This window comes from Myotis brandtii, unplaced genomic scaffold, assembly GCF_000412655.1.
Source record: "Myotis brandtii unplaced genomic scaffold, ASM41265v1 scaffold902, whole genome shotgun sequence".
Classification (NCBI taxonomy): domain Eukaryota; kingdom Metazoa; phylum Chordata; class Mammalia; order Chiroptera; family Vespertilionidae; genus Myotis; species Myotis brandtii.
Genome location: NW_005371709.1, coordinates 3,073,455 through 3,090,411, shown reverse-complemented (window position 1 = coordinate 3,090,411; position 16,957 = coordinate 3,073,455). Strand labels below are relative to the sequence as shown.

General features: G+C 42.0%; 1 protein-coding gene across 3 annotated transcripts in view; it reads left to right on the top strand.

Moving 5' to 3' along the window:
- LOC102251591 (ligand-dependent corepressor) overlaps positions 1 to 14,755 on the top strand; it is a 98,183-nt gene extending 83,428 nt beyond the window's left edge. For all 3 annotated transcript variants that reach the window (XM_014532676.1, XM_014532675.1, XM_005885420.2), the window contains one exon: positions 7,853 to 14,755. In XM_014532676.1, the coding sequence (XP_014388162.1) occupies positions 7,853 to 12,182 (4,330 nt within the window). In that variant the 3' untranslated portion in view covers positions 12,183 to 14,755. The remainder of the gene's footprint in view (positions 1 to 7,852) is intronic.
- The last annotated feature ends 2,202 nt before the right edge of the window (positions 14,756 to 16,957 follow it).

Here is a 16,957-nt window from a genome sequence, read left to right as displayed (position 1 = left end):
TTTTTATTCTGGGATTTATTTACCTTCTACAATTGAAACTTTGTAGCCTTGAGAGGAGCTCTGAGCCAGCCAGGGTGGGCGGGAGGGAAGCCTCCTGCTCACTCCAGCTCCGTGGCCATGGCCAGCTGACAGCAGGTATCTGGGGTTTATTTACCTTCTATAATTGAAACTTTGTTGCTTTGAGTGGAGCTCAGAGCCAGCCGTGGCAGGCGGGAAGTTGGCTTCCTCCATCATTGGGGCAACCAAGCCTCCTGCTTGCTCCAGCTCCGCGGCTGCCGGCCGCCATCTTGGTTGGGTTAATTTGCATATAGTCACTCTGATTGGCTGGTGGGCGTGGCTTAAGGCATAGCGAAGGTACGGTCAATTTGCATGTTTGTAGTTTATTTGTGTGTGTGTGTGTGTGTGTGTGTGTGTGTGTGTGTATCTCCTCTAACATAAATGAGGTGAACAAATGGGAAATAATATTAAATCTTGAGAAGGTATCCTAGAAATCCTTTTAATGTTTTATGTTTTATAAAGTGGTGGTCTGGGTCCTTTAATTATAGTTATTTCTTAAGAGTGCCATCATTGTGTCAGTTTTAAGTGATTTTACTATATAACAACACGGGTACGGGTAGAACTTGCCACTTTTAAGGACCATGCCACAGATTAGTATGGTTTCAAGAATGGAGATGAAGAACCTCAAAAAGATCCCATAAAATCATGAAAAATTCAGGATGCTATCAAATATCTGCATATTTAGATATATAATCTGCTAGCTGCCCTAAGAGAAACTAGGAATATTTGACTGTTAAATGTCTTTTTGTTGGTTTATGTTCCCCATGCCTCCTTTAGGTCCCCCTCGTCCCCCCTGCAAACACACTGCCCTGCAAGGTGGTGGTGTGGGTTTTTGTTTGAGTTTATTTTTATTGTCATCATCATTATTATTTCAAAAGAAGTGCATTCCCGTTGCAATGGGAATCTTGCCTGGACTCTGACTTCTCTCAGTCACACTCCAGGGAAATTGTGCAGTCCTTCGCCTCTATTAGACCTTGGCAAATGTTTCTTTCCCTCCACCGTCTTTAAAAGAGCATGTGATATGGTGTGTTTTCTCTCGCTTAGAGAGTGAGCACCTCTATATTCTGCTTAAGCAGTGGTATTATTTTAGTCTATTATGGTCCTTGTCATTTAAATTGGGAATTAAAGGGAAATTTCCCCCAAAGAACAACATAGATTTTTAATCCCCTACCTGGCACGTGCACGCATACACACACACACACACACACACACACACACACACACACACGCGCCAGTCTTACTAGCTTGTCATGAGCTCCCATGTAAGCCTGACCTTATGCCAGTTATGCCTTTAACATCCAGATCTCTCTTTAATCTGGTTCCACTAACTTAGGCAGGCTAGTAATAGACACTCTTTTTCTGTTCAATTCAGCCCTGGGCAGAGGTCTGTCCCCTTTGTCTGAAATCATTATCTTATTTCTTAAAGAATATTTCAGTGTTTTTTAAGAATTCTTATAATACTCATTAGATTAATAATTTAGGTACTTAAATTATTACTTAGCTTATATCACTTAGTTATATCACTTAGGGATATCCCCCCCCCACCCCCACTTCCAACAACTATAATTTTTTAAATGTATGCCATCTGGTTCAAAATTCCATGTCTTTCGCTGCAGCCTCTGAACCCTCCCCCCAAGGGTAGATGCATTTCCCAGTGTAGGGCAAAGACTTGTCAGCAGACTTATTCAGGCCCTTGAATACATTTAACATTTTTGGTGCTTATTTAAAAGAATCAGAGTAAGGAATTAGAGAACATAATTTCAGGTTACTGTTTGGCAAAAAAACAAAACACTAAATAAGATTTATTGCCTTGAAGGGGGGCTGATGACGCATTTTTATGTTTATGTTTTCTTATATTTAAAGAGAAGACTTAAGCCAAATTTACAGCTCTTGACTTTTGGGTCTACTCTGTCTAATGTATTCTCTAGCTTTCTCTCCCCTTCTCGTTTACTGCAACTACCTTTTCCTGCTACTAAGACTAGCTCCCATCCAAATATCCTTCACTGTCTCTAATGATCTTTTTTAGTCAAGAAGAATATATTTTGGTTATTAATGATGTTAATCTTGCCATCAAGCAGTTTTATTGGTAAAGAACAGATATTGACTACCTGAATCTACCAATCCCAAATTCTAGACTCTTAAAATTGTCGTTTCAGCTCTCTGCCACATCTCTATTTGATCTGTGTTTTATCCTAAATAACATAAGTGCTGATGATCCACCATTTATATTAACCACAGGAATGCTTTCCTCGGGGTAATTTAAGTATTGCAGTATTGACAAAGTAGGTGAGTTCTTCTGTGTCTAACCTCTGATCTAGAAAAACATTGCTGAGTAAATCATTAAAGATAGGATTGTGAAATAACATCATTCTTAAACTATGCCTTTCAAAGTTTTTATGAATATTATCTTATCCTTTTACCACACCCTTAAGAATTTGACATGTAAGGTCATGAAGGCCATTACTCACCATAAGAAACTCAAAACTAGTCCAGGTAGTCAGAAATCAAGTTCCCCTCTTTCCATAGCCCTTTCTCCCATTTACCAGACCCTAGAATCTTACTGCTCTTCAGTGGTGGTGGTAAAGTAATTTCTGATTCATAAATAACTCACTTAACTCTTACAGAGAGTCCTGTTGTTGAGCAGAAAAAACATGAACTCAAACAAGTGATTTCAAAATCTGTGATGAACTATTATTCTTATAAAGATCTGATATAGTCAGATGTGAGGGACATGCTGTGGTGTTGACTATAACACTGAACTAAAACATAGGGCTTCCCCTTTGGCTGATTGAGTGAATGGTCTGCGGGACAGAAACTCACCCTCTCTACTTTCCCTGCTTACTGCCTATACCGAGGATTCTACATCAGGGTAAATGATACCTTTTGGCTCTACTAAAGGCACAAGGCTATTGGAAAAATTAAATAACTAGAAGCAAAGGTAAAGACTAACTGTTTAAAACTAGGGTACAACTGGCTAGCACCCATTGTTTAAACATGAAAAAAATTGTGATAGAATTAAACTTCAGGAATTGAGGTTAATTTTTAAAATTAATATTCAAATAAGATGAAATTAAAATTCATCTAAAACTATTGAGAAGATTTCTAGAGAAATATCAAGGTAGGAATCTGGATAATGCAGAGGCACAGTCAAAAGTGATTTTATTACTATAGTTATAAAGTTAGCTATTATGGCAGGGCCACTGAATGACACGGTTAGTATTAACGTCAAGGTTTTCAGGCCCAGTTGAAGCTACTAGTGGGCTCATGCCTGTGCGTCCAGTTGCCAACCAGACATCTCAGATTCAAAACCTTAGAAACACTTTCACTCAGAGTGTACAGATCAGAACCCATCAGACACAACACACCCCACCAATCACCAGCCGCCAGCTCCATTGCCTTTGTTCCTATCTCACTAAATGGTGCTGCCCAGGAAGAAAACCCAGAGGCATCCTTGATGCTCCCCTCTCCCCTCTCTTCTTTCTTGCTAAGAGAAAACCAGAAATGTGGTCCCTATGTACACACATATAGCTTACATCTGCTTGGAAAGCTAAGACAAAGACAGACAAATTGAGTCAGTAAAAGATACAAATTATAGAATAAGTATACAAGACCCCTTATAATTGCCAGTGAATTTTATGAAACCATTATGGCGTAGGATTTCAGGAACACGTGCAGTCACTCCAGGTGGGATCGCTTTGTGGTAGCCAAGGGTGTAACTGGTAAGGAGCATCCTATGGCTTGCTCTGATGACCTGTGGTTCACTAGTACATCAGCCCTGATCCTTTCTACCAAGAAAACACACACGCAAATAACCCTTTGTTGAAGTCTCTTTCTCTCTAGCCAGGTTGCCATTTGCAACTTTAATATTTTTATCTCCTGAGCTTCCCTAAACCACTGCTGTAAATGCCTCTTAAGGCTGGTGTTGCCTATGTCCGCCTCTCTGGTGCTGTGTTTTAGCATCCAAGTGCTGCACTGCAGTGTTCCAGGGTAGACAGAGTTCAGTGGGTACTAATGCCTTGGTTGTGAAGACACCACCTCCCCTTACTATGACCCTGCAGTTTAGTTCATACCTACCTGTGGTCTGAGCCACATTGCCACAGCCATTGCTTCAGGGTTGGTTGCATGGCTCTTTGGAATAATTAAATATTGAAGCACTATTAAATTATTGAAATATGTAACAGCAGCAGATCCAACTCTTACAACCTTAAAGAAGTTAGATCACTTGAGACTTATTCAGTTTTTTATTTTATGTGAGCATCACTTTAGAAGAAAATACTTCCTCAGTTTTCTTCAGAGCACTCTGTCCTCTTACTGGGCACATGCCTTGAATTAATTAATCTCAGGCGTATTGTTCTGTTCATCCCAAGTGCTACAGCCTGCTTCCAGAGCAGTCTCAGGCATAAGTCAGTGTCCCAAAGATTTTCACAAACTTGGTGATGACTATGCTTCTTGAGTTGGGGACAACCATTTCTCTTCAGTTTTTCCTACAATAACATTCCAGGATATTTCTTTATCTATCTCATACACTGTTACCAACCTTTTTGCCTTCTTTGTGTATTGCTAAAATGCATTTAGAGTACCTTTGATGCATTGGAAAGGTCGAAAATCGCACTTATGTGTAGTCACGTATTCAGAAACATCAGAAACACATCCAAGAACCAAAAACTGAGGGATAAAGGCTTCTGAGCAGTTGAAGTTGTTGTTAGAAAATCCACATACTTTACATATAAAACTATTCCTCAAACCTTCATTCTGAGCCTATTTATTTTTGCTTACAGTGAGCAGAGGTATTCTACAAAAGGTATGAGTGGGGCTCCTACACACAGCTTCTATTTGGAAGCCAGTAAAAAGAAAGATTTTCATAAAATACAGACTGCCACTGTGGCTTTTCTGTATTTCGGCAGACAAACTCACTCAATTGAGTAGCCCCCAAAACTACCAGTGTAGTTCATTTTAGAATAATAAAAAGCATGACTAACTTTAATAATAGTGTACATGGTAATGACCCTGAGTCATTAAATGGACTAAATTGTGTTCAGAGGAGGATATACTTTTTAAGACTTCCATCAAAAAGATTTAAAATTTTTAAAATATTTGATACTTGAAGGGAAAACAGAAAATTCATTTAAATTGGGAATGAACTTGTAAGGAAATGTTAATGTGCATTCCTGATCTCTAAGTTATTTTTACTGAAGCATATTTAATATGATTGGCTGACAATGATGATAACTGATATTGGTATAAACTTTGCAGGCTTTTCTTTGTAGAAATTCTATGTGGTAGATGGGGCAGGTTAACCAAAATGGTAAAGTGTTTTGACCAAGATCACACAACCAGAAGTGGTGACTACTCTCCACTATCTCACAGTGCTATATCCTGTAACAAATACAGGCATACTTCGTTTTATTGCGCTTCACAAATATTGTGGTTTTTTGTTTTTTGTTTTTACCAACTGAAGGCAAGACCCTCCACCAACAAAATGATTAGGACTTGCTATATTGCGACACTTTCTTTATTGCGTTATTTTTATATAAATATAAAAATATATTTATATGCTTGTATTACTAGTATACTGTTGGTACCCAAAGTACCTTCTGGGTGGGGTCCTTCGGCAGGGGCCCTCTGTTCCTCCAGCTGCAAAGTCTGCAACTGCATGAGGAGTTAAGCTCCTGTGTGCATCTCGTTGGGTCCTAGAGTTGGCATGACTTAATAGTCCCCCACCTGAGGGTGTCATTGGTGTCTCCCCTGTTCTGAGGGAAGGAGGTTATTGCCATTCTTACACAGCAAGAGGAGACTCTTCCTGTTGCCCTTCCAGCTGTTGCCTTTTAAAAACTTTCTCCTGAAGGACAATATATAGAAAGAAAAATACACGTATCATAGGAGTACTGCCCAATGAGTTTTTGTAGTTGCTTTTCTTCTTTTTGTTAGACTGTTGCCCCATTGCCATCATGTACTTTAAAGTTTACCATCCCCTACACCTGTGATAATATTTCTGTAATAATATTTTTTTGTGGTTTACTCACAATTCCATGATCAGTTTCAAGTTTGAGGTAGGCATTTTCCAAGACATGCCCATCTAACCCGGAGCCTAACGTAGACCCATTCAGATATCCATGGAACTGCTGAAGAAAAGTGCTCTCTGGCTAGTTGTGAACATAAAACACAGTCTAACCTTTTTGCTTGTAAAAGTTTTAACAACAGATTTCACCAATAGTTTCTTGATTTCATTTCGTTCGGTATTTAGATGTGTGTCAGCAACTTTTCACCACTTGGTCCTAAAATCTCCCTGAGTCAGGAACAGAGAAACTGAAATGGAGAGCTGCTTTTGGTGCTTTGTGCTTTATGTTCATTATCTAATATCTCACAACAATCCTTTGAAATACTGATATTCAGGTGCAATTTACCGACGAAGAAACCAAGTTCAGAAAGGTTAATTTGCCCCAGATTCTGTAAATAGTAAATGTCAGAGTGAGAAGTAGAATGTAAGTTTTTCAGATTCCACAATCTGTGCTCTTTTCAATAAAACCCTACTGCTTCAGAGGCCAGAGGAGGATGGGGAAGTAGGAGGCTGGCGTAGGTTGGCTAGGGTAAGCCTTCCTATAAGGCACCTCATGGCTGGGAGATAATGTCACAGATTGAAGAAAAGAAGAGTTACCTTGGAGATATTATCAAACAACATCTGTTCAGCACATTTATTAAGCTGCCCTCAGTGCTCTGCCATATTACATAAAGAGTCAGATAATAGGCTCCTGAAGAAATGTAATCTAGAGAGAGAGAGATTGAGAGATTGTATAAAACTCCAGAGCATTGGAGCACTCCAGCTGCATGGGCTTAGTAAGACCCAGACATCCAGAAACACTGAGCCGCTCTTGCAAACTCTTGGCTGTCTAGCCAGGAATTGCCTTTAGCCTGTTTTGAACCTTGTATGGTCCTTTCCTGCTGCCCCCACTGTCCAGGTTAAACTCTAAGAATTGTCCTGGATGACTTATAAAGTGTGAAAGGGGTTCTTTAATGTAAAATGACTTCCCTGTGGATTATTATAAATGGTTATTGAAGGTCTAAGACAATGCCACAGTTGGGGTTTGACTAAAGACATAATACCGCCTTGCACTGACAAAGCCCTACAGCTTACAATGTCATTTCACATCTGTTTTCTCACTTAGAGGCCAGGAATCAGGAATGGCTTGTCATTCCATTTTTCAATGTGTATGAAATGTGAAATTATTGATCTCAGTTCATCCATGCCCCAGGAAAGGGGTAGAAGGTTCCTGCATTATTATTTGCAGAATTAGAAAGTCTAGCCAATTGGTCATGCTGAGAAACCATATTAAAACTATAATTTCTCAAAGTATTTATACACCAAGATTTGTAATGTAATGTACCTGAATTTTTGTCAGTTTTGTGGACTTATAAAGCAATAATTACTTAACAGTAGTACCCAGATCTAAAACAAAAGTATATATTGACTAATGAGTTAATAATGTGACCAAAATTTAACTTTTTGAAAAAAGATTTATTTTCAATATTTCTTCTTTAGAAGATAAAAATTATTTGTGAATGATCACTTAAAAAGTATGAAGGATGTTGTCACTAAAAATTGAGAGTAGAACAGCCTTATACTTAATTAGTTAAAGATTGATTTATTGAAGCAAAAGTATATAGGCATTTAGAAGGAGTTTTGGCTACAGTGTTCACTCTCTTTACAACATGAGTAACATCTGGTGAATTTCAAAATGTAAAAATGGTTCTTCGGAGAATGACCATTCTAATTCCTTCTTTCTCTTTGTCTATCTAGTGAGAACGCAACAGAGGCAATAGCAGTTGATTCTAACAATCAGTCGAAGTCCCCCCTGGAGAAGTTTATGGTCAAATTGTGCACTCATCATCAGAAGCAGTTCATTCGTGTTCTGAACGATCTGTACACCGAATCTCAGCCAGACACCGAGGACCTACAACATTCTGATTCTGGAACAATGGATGCATCCACTTGCAGTGCTGGCTGTGCCCAGCTAGGCACCAGACATAAGGAAAATGATGCTCTGTGTCTCGATATGAAGTCTCTTCATTCTGTAGATTTGATAGACTCATCAGGCTCTCACAGTCCTCTACCCTTGGCAGAAAAGGCCCTGAAGGAGCCTCCTCCTGAGACGAACTCTGTAGATGGAAGAGAGAATGCCTTGACTAATGTACAGAAAGATCCCTCTGAACTTCCAACCACTAAACCTAATTCTGGGAGTTCAACGGATAGTTCCACTCTGGGATACCTTAGTACATCTAATTCTTCCCCGTGCAACCTCCATCACACCTCTGAGAGCGTGGAGGGGCAAACCACTGGACAGGAGCAAGACACAAATGTGAAAGTATGTGAGGATGGTAAAGACCATATGCAGAGTTCAGCTTTAGTAGAAAGGCTGATTGCAGGAAAATCGGCAACTGAGACTAGTGAGGAGAACAGCACCTGTATTGTTTCTCAAAGACATTCATTCAGAGCTTTATCAGAAGAGGCTTGGGACTCGGGGTTTACAGGGAATTCATCTAGAACTGCTGACAAAGAGAATACTTTACAATGTAGCTCCAGAATGCCTTTGCGCCAGGATTTAGAGGCAAGTGAACAAGATTCAAGGCCAAAGCAAGAGAACCATCTTCACTCACTAGGAAGAAATAAGGTGGGTTTCCATTTGCATCCCAGCGATAAGGGCCAGTATGATCATTCCAAAGATGGTTGGTTAGCCCCCAGCCCCATGCCAGCCGTGCACAAAGCATCCAATGGACACTCTCGAACCAAGATGTTATCAGCCTCCATCAAGACAGCTCGGAAGAGTAAAAGGGCATCAGGGCTGAGGATAAATGATTATGATAACCAATGTGATGTCGTTTATATCAGTCAGCCAATAACAGAATGCCACTTTGAGAATCAGAGATCGATGTTGTCTTCTCGGAAAACAGCCAGAAAAAGTACTCGAGGATACTTTTTCAATGGTGATTGTTGCGAGCTGCCGACTGTTCGCACACTGGCCAGAAACTTACACTCCCAAGAAAAACCAAGCTGCTCGACACTGGCATCAGAGGCATTGGTCACTCCCAAACAGACCCTCATCATTTCAACCCCGAGACCTACGGTGGATGTGCAGCTTCCCAGAGAGGACAACGCTGAAGAGCCTAGTGAAGAAATAACCTCCCCCAAGGAAGGAGACAGCGATGCTTCATCTGAGAAGAAATCTCAAGAGCCTGAGGTTTGCCCCACAGTGAACCAACCCAATCCAACCAGCTCCCCAAGGTCAGAGGAAGCAACAGCCTCCAGCCTGGCATGGCCTCTCCCAGCTCACCTTCCAGAAGAGGCCATGCCCGAAGGCAGCTCCATGGTCGCAGCTCCCACAGCAGGTGGGATAGCTTCCCCTGAACGAGACCAATGCCCAGCTGAAATGCCTGATGCAAAGGGGACGAGTGAACCTGAAGACTGTCCCCTGGTTCCCTCTACTGAGAGCTTTTCTGAGGGAGACAGAGAAGATGTTGTGTCTAGGCCTAGTTCTTCTCCTAAAACAGTCAGAAGGGCAGAAAGTCCTCTGTGCTCAGAAAATCAAAGTACCCCCGTGAGCTTGGAGCCTCCTGCGAGCCTGGGAAAGGCTGAGGATGAACAAAGCATCAATACTGAGACCGAGACTGAAGATGCCCAGGAGCTGGATTCTGACCCGCTCTCGAAGGAAAGCAGCACTTTGACTAAGAAAGACCCCAGTGACATTGAGGAAAGTAAGGCAGCAAGTAGTACAGGAAAATTAGAGGAAGAAGGTGATGATAGAAAACATCCTTCAGAAAAAGATATGTGTGAACAAACCATTGACTTACCTGAAGAGAACTCGGACAAGAAGAAAAAGGGTAAAAAATGTCCTGAGGCCTCAGATAGGTGCCTAAGAAGTCAACTTTCAGATTCTTCCTCTGCCGATAAGGACCTAAGAAATCAAAGTTCAGATTCTTCCTCTGCTTGCCCTGAGGTCAAGTTTTCTAAAAATCCTGGTGCAGAATGTTCTGAAAAAGAAGAGTACCCTGGTGGAACAACACCGGAGGACTTTCTGACCGAGGGTCTCCACCCGAAAGCTATGGATGACACCAAAAACCCATATGTCAATGAAAATCCCTCTGAGAAGGATGCTGAGCAGGAGGGCGAAGAAGGTGGGATCATCACTAGGCAGACTTTTAAAAACATGCTGGCAAAAGAGGCCAAAAAAGAAGAAGGAGATATTTTCCCCAACAGTGATCCTATTATCACAGTTGGCCAGCCCCTGCCTGGAGAGAGACTGGAAATCTATGTCCAGTCTAAGTTAGGTGAGAAAAATGCCTGTGACCTCTTAGAAAGTGTTCCATGTCCTTTCCCAGAGCAGTCAGAAGAGAAGCCAGGACCTGTTCCTGCACAAGACGTGGAGGAGGTTGTAAGTGAGATGGACAGTGCGAACGCCCAGCATAAAGGTGATGATCATGATGAGCCATCCATCGTGCTCGCGTTGTCAAGCAGTGGAAGTGATGATGATGCTGGGCCCTCAAAATGGGTACCAAGGCTCACGAGACAGACGTCTTCGAACTACAACCTAAGACATGCTCATTCTCTGGACTCCTTGGATACCACAAAAATGACTTCAGAAAAGGAAGCAGCACAAGAAAACCCAGTACCCAAGGAAGATGAAGCTTCAGAGAGTGGAGATCCCATAGATGAGGATGATGGGGAAGCAGTGGTCGACGACCAGCCCAAGTTTATGGAATGGTGTGCCGAGGAGGAAAACCAAGAGCTCATCGCCAACTTCAATGCCCAATACATGAAAGTTCAGAAAGGCTGGATCCAGCTGGAGAAAGAAGGCCAGCCAACACCAAGAGCAAGGAACAGGTCGGATAAGCTGAAGGAGATTTGGAAAAGCAAGAAAAGGTCACGGAAATGTAAGGGTCCATTGGAAGCTCAAAAGTTTTCTCCTGTTCAGATGCTGTTTATGACAAACTTTAAATTATCTAATGTTTGTAAATGGTTCTTAGAGACAACTGAAACCCGGTCTCTGGTCATCGTGAAGAAGCTCAACACTCGTCTTCCGGGAGACACACCTCCTGTCAAGCATCCTCTTCAGAAGTACTCACCTTCCAGCCTGTACCCCAGCTCACTGCAGGCCGAACGCTTGAAAAAACACTTGAAGAAATTTCCCGGAGCTACTCCTGCAAAGAACAACTGGAAAATGCAGAAGCTCTGGGCCAAATTTCGTGAGAATCCTGACCAAGTGGAGCCAGAGAATGGCAGTGACGTCAACCGTGGCCCCAGTTCTGAAGACAGAAAAGAGGAAGTTAAGGACGGTAGAAATGGCCATCCTTCTACGAGCTCACCTACTCCAGCCAGTACCCGGATCCTTAGAAAGTATTCCAATATTCGAGGAAAGCTCAGAGCTCAGCAGCGCTTGATCAAGAACGAGAAAAAGGAAAGCCCTTTTGGTCTGGCTGTGGAAGGTAGACAGAGTTGTAAAAGTGTGTGCATCCACCCTCTGATGTCCCCCAGGCATGCCCTGCAGGTGGATGCCTACGGGTTTCCCATTAAACCCAAGCGTGCTGATGGAACAAAGGGAAGGAAAGGGAAGCAGATGTCTGAAATCTTGCCGAAAGCAGAAGTTCAGAATAAACGCAAGAGGACCGAAGGTGGCAGCACTCAGGACAGAAAGGACAAGGGACTGGTGATGAAAGCCAGCAAAGAAAAACGTATCGATGGAGCCACCAAAACCCCTGCCGCCAAGAAGCCAGCTGCAAGGGACAGAGTCAGCCACCTGCCCAAAAAGACATCTTTGAAAGAAAATAAAGTGAAGATCCCTAAAAAGTCCTCTGGGAAGAGCTGCCCTCCCTTCAGGAAAGAAAAAGAGAACACAAACAAAAGACCTACCCAGTCCCCCGCCTCAGAGACAGTGACTAAACCTGCAAAGCAAAAAGGTGCAAATGAATCCTCTTCAAGGCCACAGAAAGCCGCCAACAGAAAGCAGAACAGTGGAAAGGCTGGGGCCAGACCCTTGATGAAAAGCCCGGAGAACAGTGCAGCCCAGAGAAAGCGAAAGCTGAAGGCAAAGCTGGACTCTTCCCACAACAAACGGCAGCGGCTGGACGCAAAGTGATCTGAGGGGTGGCAGCCAAGAGTAAAACTGTTCTATAGAAGGAACCCTTTATTTTGCATTAACTAAATCCGCTTTTATAAGCTTATCAAGCCTTTCAAACCTGCAGTTAATGGAGAACACCACAATTTAAGATGCCAGAAAATGCATCTCAGATGGAGAAGGAAGCTTGCAGTCTTTCTCCGAGGCTGAGTAAGGGAAGTTATATATTATATTCTGGTTGTTCCTTGGGTTTTAAACTTGGAACCAAGCAGTTGTAGTTTTTAAAAGTACAGTGCCTTATTTATCCCTTTTGTGTTTAAAATTTACAAAAGCTAAAAAGCTGATCTATGTGATAAAGGCTTGTATTTTATACTTGATGCACAAGCACTTGTACTGTAGCCGAGAAGACCACCGTCATGCACATAAAGTAGCTTTCCAGCAGCTCCCTGCAGTCTGTACGTGAGCAGGCGCTCCTCTCTACAACCCCAGCAGTGAACTTCCCTCTCTGTCTGGTTTGTCTGTTTAAATGATATTTGAAAGCTAAACCAAATCATTTTTATGGTATGTGGAGAATGCAGAGGGCATTTATAATTATTGTAAAAGATTAATATTTCTGTTACCCCTTTTTTAAAAATCATATTCATTGTAGGTCACTCCTACCTTTGATCTTTTGTCATTTGAAAAAAAATGGATTCTAAATTATGTGCCCATGAGACAGAAGGTGTGTTACCAGGTATTGATTTTGGTTTATGACCTCTAAAAATTATTTGCAATACTTGTCCTTACCATCATTTTCATTTTGGGCCTTGAGCTTGCTAGCACTCTAACAAAGTCCCCCCACCCCCGCTTATAGCTGTAATTTGCCAATTAGGATGAAAGTGACTGTGCTAATTTTCTTTTTTACCCTGAGTACTTCCATATTCAAAAAGAGCCAAAATGTTATTTCCAGTAGTAGAAAAGTTTAAGAGTGTGTGTGCATGTGCATTTGGGTACATTTGCCTCTGGCTATTGGCCACAAATGTCTCCTAACCCCAGTTCCACAGTAAATTCTTTCTTCCCCATGTTCTGTGCTAGGGGATTCGTGAACTGGGTGCCAAGGCTTTCTGTGAACATCCTGCAAACCATTCTGGCACTAGGCTCAGAAAGGTCAAAAGAGCACAGAGTTATGTAAAGGCCACAGCAGACTTGCAGTTGGAGGAAGCAGCTCCAGTATCTTATAGTGGCCCCACATGGCCTGCACCCGAGCTAATGTTCATGTGGAAGTACAAGTTTAGAATGGGGTCCATTCTGATTGGTTAGCACCGTACTCATAGTTCATGCTTATAGTATCACTCCTGCCTTTGCCATGTCAGGCTCAAAAGTGAGAGCTGCAGTATTTGTAATTGATAATGTTTGCCTTTCCCGGGTGAAGCCTCAAATGGGTGCATTGGCTTTACCTTGGTGCCTATAACATTGCTCCATTATAACACCGTGTGTACTCAACATTTCCATTGGGCCATTCTACAAAAAGGCTTAGTTGTTAAAGCCTCAACCAGTTTCTCAAACACGCTCTGTCACCAACACAGGCTTAAAAGGACAGCTGCTGCTCTGTCCTTTCTATTAAAAATTGTTCCATTTAGATTGTTTCAGACCAGTTTAGATAAACCCAGATGGACTTTTTTTATGCTTTAGTTTGTTTAGATCATGATAAAACAGGCCTTCTATCCAATCTGTAAAAGGCTTGCTGTATATGTACAATGAAAACTTCTGATGATTGGCTAGGCCTGGAAAAAAGCATTTGATTCATGGGAAATGGAGAGTTGTATTGAATTTCATAGATAGTGAAGCCTATCTTCAGTGAAGCCGTGATTTTTTTTTTTTCCTAATGTCTCCTCTATCCCATAAGTCTCAATTTTTTTATATATATATATATCTTTGACTATGGCCAATGAAGAGCTACCTATGTTAATGAAACTGCTGAGTGTGTATGTTGGCAACCCTTTCTCAGCATTAAGTTGCACAAAAGCATTAATATGTTTTGAGTAAGTTCGTTTAATCTTTAAAAAGTGGTTTTAAAGTTTTAAAAAATCTTTATGTAGAGTCGTCACTGGATATTGTTTTTGTGGTGACTTATAGCTGAGGTTTGAGGATGTCAGGTGTGCAGATTCCTGTACATGCGTTCAAGATGCCCCCTTAGCTGCACATAGACGACCTTGGAAGGGTGCTTGCATTATGTTAGAGAGAGGTGTGAGGCAGTAGGGGGGTGGAACTATTCCAGTTCCAGATTTATAATTCATTCCATTACTTTTCTACATTCTTTTTCTTTTGTAAAAGTTCACTTCAAGATAATAGCCTTCTCTCCCATTCTAAAAAGCATTTGAGAAAAGTTATCAATGTGTGTGTATGTATTTATTTATACACTTAATGCAGTGGATCATCTTTAAAATCAACTTACACTATAGTAGTGACTACACTTAAATAGACTGGGATTCTGCATAATTATGAGATTAAAAGTTTAGAATTATTTTTGTATTTGTTGAATCTTGTTTTTGCTGATTCAGTTAATTTTGCTAGAAAGAAAGGAAGAAAGAAAGAAAGAAAGAAAGAAAGAAAGATTTTTGCTGATTCTTGCTATATTGCTAGAAAGAAAGGAAGAAAGAAAGAAAGAAAGAAAGAAAGAAAGAAAGAAAGAAAGAAAGAAAGAAAGAAAGAAAGAAATTTGAGGGCTGTCTCCAGAAGGCCTTTTTACGCTTAAAGCCGATGCTGTCCCCCAGATACCTCCAAGCCCAGGCTTTGATATTGACTCAAGTCTCCCCTTTCCCCCCTCTCTTGCAAAGACCTCCTTCTCATAGCCATCGCCACAGTATGGCTTGCCACCAGATGCAAAGTCAGTCTGTCCCACATTCTGGATTCCAGATCAGAAGGAAATTCTGCTTCTGGGCCTGAGCTCAGTGAAGTGATTGTCCTAATGGAGCCCAAGTGGATGCCCAGAGACCACTGATAGTATCTCTTAGCTTTGGGGGAAGCTGGGAGATGCTGGGAAGCATCACTGAAGCTCCACCCAGAGCTGGGTCCTCTTCTGCAGACACATCTTCCGTCCGTGAGGCTCCCTGGGCCTGGGAGGACGCCCTGAGCCTCACCCCCGCACTTCCTCAGGCATGTGGCGCAGCAGGAAAGCCGTGCTCCTTGGTTCTGCTCTTGAGCTTTCCTACATAGGAATGTTATTAGCATCTGTTCATCTGCAGTTGCTGGCCCCTTCGATCCCTTGGGTAGCCAGTTCTGTTGTGTCTGTATTTCATTAAAGACTTCCACATGGGCCTTACCTTAAAGAAGTAATCGTGAGCTGTGGCTTCCATGCCTCATTGCTGCTGAGGTGATGTAGATAGAGAGGTGCAGTTAGTCATCCCTTCACATATGCGGTACTTTTCATTAATCCTCTACACATCACACACTCGGGGCAGGTGAATCTCTCCCTGTTCAGACAGGTCATCAAAAAAACACTTCCAGACAGTTACTTTGAATTGAATTTGGGTCTGTCCTGCCTTGTGATGGATTCTGTGGTGAGGGCGGGAGTTGTCACTCATGAGGGGCAGCGTTCCTGTTGATGAGTGGAGCTAAGAGCCTGGTAGGAAAGGACTGCTATGTGATGCAGGCTGGCGAGGCTCTGGTGTCACCATCAACAGGCTGGTGTTGTCATCGTCCCTGGGACTGGGCTGGCATTTCCCAAGATGCTGGCCCAGGAGCCACACCCAGTCCTTTCAGTTTTAAGGCTCTCTGTTGGCTTAGAAACAATTTATCAAGTCTGCAGAATGTGGGCTGGTTCCTCTTTTGTAAATAACAGTTTATTGGAACAAAGCTACGCCCATTTGTGTCTGGGTTGTCTGCAGCTGCATTCCAGCAGAGTTGAGGAGCTGCAACAGAGACCATGTGGCCTACACAGCCTGAAATTCTTACTGTCTGGACCTTTAAGAAAAGGTTTGCCAGCCTTGCTTGAGAAAATAATCCTTTTTCAGGAACAACCTTCCCTGATGTATCTTCTCCTTTCTTCTGCCTCTTTCCCTCTGTCCTCTTCTTTTCTGCTCCTCCTTATCGTGCCTCAACTTTATTCTTCCTTTACATTTTTAAATTTCTTCTTGCAACAGAAGAGACAGGTTACATCATTGCTTTAGCACACTGAATACCATCTCCTGAAACTTGAGCTACCTTAGCCTCATATCTTCCTTCTTAGAATCACCCATCACAGTAACCAAAACGAGACGGCCTATAGAGTCAGCCTGTGAGCAAATAGGAATTCTAAAATTATGAGGCCTGGGCCTCTCATTTCACTTTTTTTTTTTTCCATCCTCATCCCAGGATATCCTTTCCATTGATCCTTAGAGAGAAAGTCAGGGAGGAGGTGGTCAGATAGAGAAACATCTATCTCACATCAACTGATTGCCTCCCACACACACAACCTGGGCCAGGGATCAAACCTGCAATTGAGGTATGGGCCCTTGACTAGGAATCGAACCTGCAACCCTTGGGTCTTGTGGGCTGATGCTCTAACCACTGAGATAAACTGGCCAGGGCTCATTTCACTATCATAGACCTGACACCAGCCTCACTTCTTATTTATTTTTAAAGTAAGTCAAGATTTTATTTCTTTCCAAATTCGTTGAGACTGCATTAGTTGATGTTCAGTTTTCTGAACCTCACATTCATATGGAGAAAGTCTTCACAGAGGGGAAACAAAGTCCAATCACAAACCCAAAGCATTGTTGATTATGTAATATTTTGGGCCAGCTTCTAGGAAAATAAAACTATTGGCACTGATTTTT